Source organism: Gossypium hirsutum, chromosome D12 (assembly GCF_007990345.1).
Source record: "Gossypium hirsutum isolate 1008001.06 chromosome D12, Gossypium_hirsutum_v2.1, whole genome shotgun sequence".
NCBI classification, from domain to species: Eukaryota; Viridiplantae; Streptophyta; class Magnoliopsida; order Malvales; family Malvaceae; genus Gossypium; species Gossypium hirsutum.
The window spans coordinates 10,492,859-10,499,197 of record NC_053448.1 but is presented as its reverse complement, the minus strand read 5'-3'; the positions used below and the strand labels follow the sequence as shown (position 1 = coordinate 10,499,197).

The 6,339-nt window shown below is 37.0% G+C and overlaps 1 protein-coding gene and 1 long non-coding RNA gene across 3 annotated transcripts; one reads left to right on the top strand and one right to left on the bottom strand.

Moving 5' to 3' along the window:
* Positions 1–1,569: 1,569 nt before the first annotated feature.
* Positions 1,570–5,564, bottom strand: LOC107945792 (50S ribosomal protein L31, chloroplastic). 2 transcript variants are annotated; one of them, XR_001696738.2, is made up of 5 exons: positions 5,307–5,564; positions 3,019–5,206; positions 2,858–2,942; positions 2,064–2,759; positions 1,570–1,951 (listed from the first exon to the last, which is right to left on the bottom strand). XR_001696738.2 is itself a non-coding variant. In XM_016879920.2 (2 exons), exons 1-2 carry the CDS (start codon positions 5,373–5,375, stop codon positions 5,018–5,020), a joined length of 258 nt encoding a protein of 85 aa, XP_016735409.1. In that variant the 5' UTR covers positions 5,376–5,564; the 3' UTR covers positions 4,352–5,017. The 2 variants fall into 2 exon arrangements, 1 of the variants encoding a protein (XP_016735409.1); XM_016879920.2 differs by lacking the exons at positions 1,570–1,951; positions 2,064–2,759; positions 2,858–2,942 and having other exon boundaries at positions 4,352–5,206.
* Positions 4,726–5,620, top strand: LOC121224669 (uncharacterized). The gene is made up of 2 exons (XR_005922364.1): positions 4,726–4,851; positions 5,118–5,620. It is a non-coding gene; the product is annotated as an uncharacterized lncRNA (long non-coding RNA).
* The last annotated feature ends 719 nt before the right edge of the window (positions 5,621–6,339 follow it).

Sequence of the window (6,339 nt, the reverse complement as noted above, 5' to 3'; positions counted from 1 at the left end):
ACGCCTTCTTACCGCAAGGCTTGGATAGCTAAACAGAAGGCGTTGAAAAATATGCATAGTGGGTGGGACATTTCATATAATGAGGTGTGGCAGTGGTGTCAGGTGCTGGAGAGGTACGTCCCATGTTGCATAACAGACCTTGAAACGGTCCCTGCGTACTGCAATGACCGATTGCTCCGTGGATGCCAAGTGTTCAAGCGTCTGTTCTAGAGCTTTAAGCAATACCGAGACGCATTTGTGTATTGCAAGTCATTGGTACAAATTGGCGGTACCTTTATGTATGGTAGATATATCCATCAGCTATTGCTAGTTGTGGCACAGGATGGCGGTGGGAGAATCCTTTCAATTGCGTTTGTAATAACACCGGGAGAGTCAGGTGATGATTGGGATTTCTTTCTTTCTAGGTTAAGGAGGCATGTATGCCCCCAACTTGATATATGTGTTATATCAGATAAGGGCACTAGAATACTAGCCGCAATTAAGCGACAATGAAGCCTATGGGATTGCACACACCATCGGTATTGTCTAAGGTACGTTGCGTCCAACTACTACTGGTAATATCAATCTATCACTAAACGACCGCAAGTATCCAACATGCGTATTTAATCTATATTAATCTAATTTTGTTTGTAATATTCAATTTATTCTGAATGGAATAGTGGTATGTAATTTTCGCTATCAACTTATATTGGCAGCGTACGAGAACAATAAGGATCGTTTTTATAAGATGTTGGGGATTTTGTGTTCAGTTAACGATCAAGGTGCAGGCTACCTTTGTAACATACCTTTCGAACAGTGGACACAAGCATACGAAAGTGGCCTATGATATGGTCATATGACCACAAACCTGGTTGAATGCATAAATTTTGTTCTAAAAGGAACGCGTCATTTAACGATAACTTTGGTTGTGCGTGAGACATATTTTCGTTTGGCGGCATTATTTCTAAAGTGAGCTGCGAGTTATAAAGGCCAAATACAAGGAGGCCATGTATGGTTCCGGAAGGTATTGCAAGAAATTAACAAGGAAAAGGCGCGGGACAAAACCATACACATAGTATGTCATGATTGCGACAACCTATGGTTTCGTGTGATGAAGTTTGACAGACCAGACCAATGTATTACCTGCAGGCAACATCGTGTACACCTGAAAAATATGACTTGTGACTGTGGGACGTTTGACGTACTTCGTTATCCATGCACTCATACAATTGCAGCTTGTCAAAATCTCCGTTTGGATCCCATGAGATATGTCGACGAAGTGTACAAAATAGAATACATGTACAATGTGTGGAGACACGTATTTCCACCGATCTCAGATGAACGTAAGTGGTTGTCTGTATCGCTTGCTCCGTTTAAGTTGTTACCGGATAGAGAACTGCGTCGCAAAGCAAAATGTTGACCTTGCTCGAGTAGAATATACAATAATATAGATATCCATGAAATAATGAACCAACAGAAGTTGTGCGAATTGTGTAGAAACTCAGGTCATACAATTCGATCATGTCCAAACCGAAATAGTTGTTAATTGTTGTAATGAAACTATATTGCATTATTTCTATTGCCTTATTAAAAAAAACTTCTATTTTATTAAAAATATAAAAATAATTTACTATTAAAATATTAAAAACAATTTTTATTTTATTAAATGAAATAATATAAAAATAATTTTTACAAATATATTTAGAAAATCAATGTGTGCCGGTCGAAATCAGTGTCACATTGGGGTGGTTGACGATTACGCACTAGATTCCTCCTTGGTTCAACTTCCGGCGAGGGTTGTGGTTGCTCCGGTTGTGGGTGTTGGGAGGATGACCCACCTTGATAGAATAAAAAATGTGGAGGTGTTTGCATCACCCACGGCGGAGGTGTTTGAATCTCATAAGGCGATGGGGATTGTTAATGAGATGAGCTCCCTAACGATGTCTCGTACGATCCCTCCGGCGATGATGACCTATATATCGTCAGTTGAGTCGGAGTCATCAGGAAAGGAGATACATCGGGCCATACATTTCAACCTGGCATAAGACTGGGAAAATGAAACATATAATGGTTAGGATACGCACCTGGCATAATCTGAAGGGGCTGTAGTGTGGGTGTCATCGGTTGAGGCGTTGGGCCCGGTGATTGTGTGGGCACTGTTGATGGCTTCATGTCGTTATCCCTTATCATTGGATTTAAAAGTCCCCATCATTCTCTTTCGACACTGATTCACCGATGCCTCTGCTCTTTCGACGGTAAATATGGCTTACTATGGATCCTAAACCATGATATGTAATACAGTGCGCACGCTAACTCTGAAACAATGATCGGTTCGCAAATAGGTATATGATCATACCTATTTTCCAAATTTTGATATATTCTGAGAAGAATACCGGCCAATTCGTATTTGTTTACCGTAAGTCAATTTTATGCTCTTTATCGAGCACCTCAGGTGCCTCGGGAATTGGTTTTCGAAATCTAAATTGTCGCAACACTTTATCTGTCTGGTGTATCTTAACAGTAGCATAGTTGAACAATGGGACCTTAACATGCCAAATGTTCGGATTTTGAAAGAATTCATCCGGAATTACTGCCCAAGTTTGACTAATGGGAATCCGTTGTTGGAATCCAAATTGTCGCAACACTTTATCCGTCTGGTGCATCTCGACAGTAGCATAGTTGACCAATGGGACATTAACATGCCAAATGTTTGAATTTTGAAAGAATTCATCCGGAATTACTGCCCGAATTGTCGAATCCTCGTATGGTGTCCATTGAAACTATATGAACGTGATAAAAATAGTAGTTATATACATAATACTAAATACTAAATATGAAACGACTATTTTATGTATATATATTTTAATTTAATACTTACTTGCGCTTCCGACCGTTGGTCTAATTAAAGCCGTATATCTTAAAAAGCGGTAGGTATTCCAACATAACTCGCCGAATGGTTCTACCTAATTAAATAAATTTTTAGCATACAAATTTATTTTAAATCTATGTAATACTTGTAAAATTAAATAAAAATTTTACCTCATTATAAGTGAGAATGTATATGGGTGGTTCACTAAAGGATATAAAAATGAAAAGTGAAACCGAGCCCATGATTGTAGTAATGATAGGCAACCTCTGATTTTCGCTTTATTTGGTTGCATCGCCCCGCACATCTCCCGATACAATGTTACCAACATGGCATACCCCCAACCAAATTCGCCAACTGCTCTAAAATCAATGAGTTTCAGCAGCCACCTCAAATGTACGAGGTTTCGTGACAAGTCCGGTATCAAATAACCTTCAATCGTCTCAATGATATATGCCCGAGCAAACCGTATTCTTTATACTTCATTCGAATCATTCCCCAGCTCCGGAAATATGTCTCGTAACCAGCTCATCTCGATCTGATCTCTATAAATATTATCGGGAATCGCACCCAAAAGATCATAGCATATGGCTCCCCAATCAGCAGATTGAACGGACTCGGTGAGTGCAGACCCATCCCCCGACAATCCTAATTGTAATTGCACGTCCTCCAAAGTGATAATACACTCTCCGCATTGAAAATGGAATGTGTGCGTCTCAGGTCTCCACCTCTCTATTAACGCGCTGATGAGTTTCGGGTCCAACTTGCACTCCTGCCCTATAGTGGCCACGTGCCAAAAACCCGCTTCCCTCAAGTAATTTTCTATCAACGATGATGGAGGACTAGACATATTACGAATATAACATTGTAACACCTGATCTATAAACTATTATAAAAAATTATAAAATACAAATTAATTAAAATTACATGAAAAATATTAAATAATATTAAAAAATTTAAATTAATCCTTACTATTTTCATTTGTTCGACGGAGATATGTTTATGATCGAGACGAATTAATTCCTCGGTCATTGCTAACACGATCAAATATTTTTGAAATTATAAAAAAATAATACTAATTTAGAAAAAAATTAAAAGGAAATAATTAATTAAAGAGAGCTTTGAGAAATTTAAGGAGAAATTTGAGAGCTTTAAGAAATTTAGGGAGAAATTTGAGAGTTTTTTGCCAAAATTTGAAGAAATATTGTGTAAAATAATAGGAGGGGGTTTTTATACTCTCTTTTTTACTGTTGGACCCCCTAACGGTCAAAAAATAAAATAGCAGTTGGGAAAAAACACGGAGCAAAACGCGCCTTTAGAGGAGCGATTTTGCCACGTCAGTAAAGAGCGTCCACGTCAGCGCTTTTTGTGCTGACATGGCAAAACTGGTCCCCCAAGGGCGCATTTTGGTGAAATTTCACCCTAAAAGGCTCTTACGTAAACACATTTTGCCAAAATCGATCCTTTTCGATAAATAGTGTAGAAATTAACCCATTTCTATAAATATACTTAGAAATTGGCCTTTTTTTAAATTAATCAAAAAAATTTGGAGGTAAAAAAACCAAAGCACTTTCATATCATACATCATACGTCTCATCTAGAAAAAGATTAAGGCCCCCTTTGGATTCAATTTTACAGCCAGTGAGGTGCGTTTACATGAAAAATTTGCTACCAAACTCACTGCTGTATTGTTTGTTTGGACTATCAGTGCAGTAAGATTGCTTTTCTACCACACTGGTCAGCTGATTTTCAGCTGGAGCAATCAGCAGCAGTGGATGAATTTACTGAGCTGTTGGTACTGTAGCAGACAAAAACACCCTTACTTTTATTTATTATTTTGCCATTTTATCCCTGAAAATTAGATTAATTTCTTCCCGAATCTGCAGAAAACCCTGCTCTTCAACTCCTGCTCTTCAATTGACACTCACAACAGACTCAAAGACACTCACAGCAGACTCAAAGAAGCTCTATTTTTCGACTCATATCTTGTTCTCAACTTTGCTCTGGTAAGTCAAAACTCTTCTTTTTCTACTCTATATATGTGTTTGAATTGTATCAAAGTAGTTTCTGTTTTTCCTTCTCATCTTGTTCTCATCTTCTTCTTAGCTAAGAAAATAACAACAAATAAATATGTCCTCACATGGAGGACAAAATCTTAAAGCAGTTAAGTAATTAGTAGAAATGAAAAAGAATTTTTGTGTTCATACACACATCCACCACGTACTCCTTCTGCGTCCCACCTGTTGTCATCACCAATTCTCCATTGCAGCAGACTTTAGCATCCTCGTGGAATTCCGGGTAGATGTCCTTCTTCCGGCAAGTAACTTGCGGCTCATAGCCCCCTCCCCTTGCAGTCACCACCTATTAACGAAGAAAGAAAAAGAAAAAAAGGGAACCGGTTAAGTAGGATGATTAAGTATATAAGATGGGGTAAATGGTTTTGGGGTTTTATTGAATTTACCTTTCTAGGAGGGAGAGGAGGAGGAGAAGGCTTGATTTGGAGAAATGTGTTGGGGAGAGTTAGCGCCATTTCTGCTCTGGCAGTACTGGGGGGGTTGTTTCCAAAGGGGATGAAATGAGGAGATGGATGGGAGTTTCGTGGTGGTGATTTTGAGATTGGCTTTCCCAAGTTTTTGAATTTACAAGAGAGCCCCAAGGGTTGTTTTTCTTTGATGAGCCTACCTCAATGCCCAAACTTATTGGGCTTCATATCAGTTTCACAAGATTAAGTGTGTGCTACTAATATATATATTATAAGCTGAGCTTGTAAGTTAATTTCTATTATATATTTTTACAGAATTTATTTAATTTTTTAAATTAAAATGCAATAAAACAAAGCAAATTGTAACATAAGACTGAAACACTAAACACAGTTCAAGATGATAATTTGAGTTACTTTATTATTTTTCCTTTTAACTTTATGAAATAATTTAACGTGATTTATATTTGTAGACATATTGTAATGTGGCATATACATATATATGACTAGTTTATATATAGTTAGACAATTATCATATATTTTCTCTTTTTGTAAATATGAAAAAATAATTTTATAGAATTAATAAAAAAATGTTAAAACTAAAAGATTCTTTTAAAAGAATAGAAAGATTAAATATGATCCAATTATAATAGAAAGACTAAACCTGCAAAAAGTATATGTTGAAAGGACTTTTTTAGAATTTGACCCCGATATCTATGCTTCTATATATAAAATGAAGGCCCTAAGACCTTCCTTACATGACATCTGTCCAATATAATTGTTTTCCTTTTTTCTTTTCCTTTGGACATGAGAAATTAATGGTCAGATATCAATTTTAATCCCACTACATTTTACATATGACACCTATCCAATACTCCAATGTTAATTGTTTCTTTTTGACATGAGAAACTAATGGCCAAATATTAGTCCTAATCCCCCTACATTTTACATAACACCCGTCCAATATTCCAATATCAATTGTTTTCCTTCTTTATAAAGAAGCTTGAGGATCAAA

Coding starts and splice junctions, on each gene's coding strand:
- LOC107945792 (XM_016879920.2), bottom strand. CDS start 5,375: ATGGCGCTAACTCTCCCCAACACATTTCTCCAAATCAAGCCTTCTCCT. Junction 5,207..5,306: donor CTCCTCTCCCTCCTAGAAAG/GTAAATTCAATA, acceptor CTTCGTTAATAG/GTGGTGACTGCAAGGGGAGG.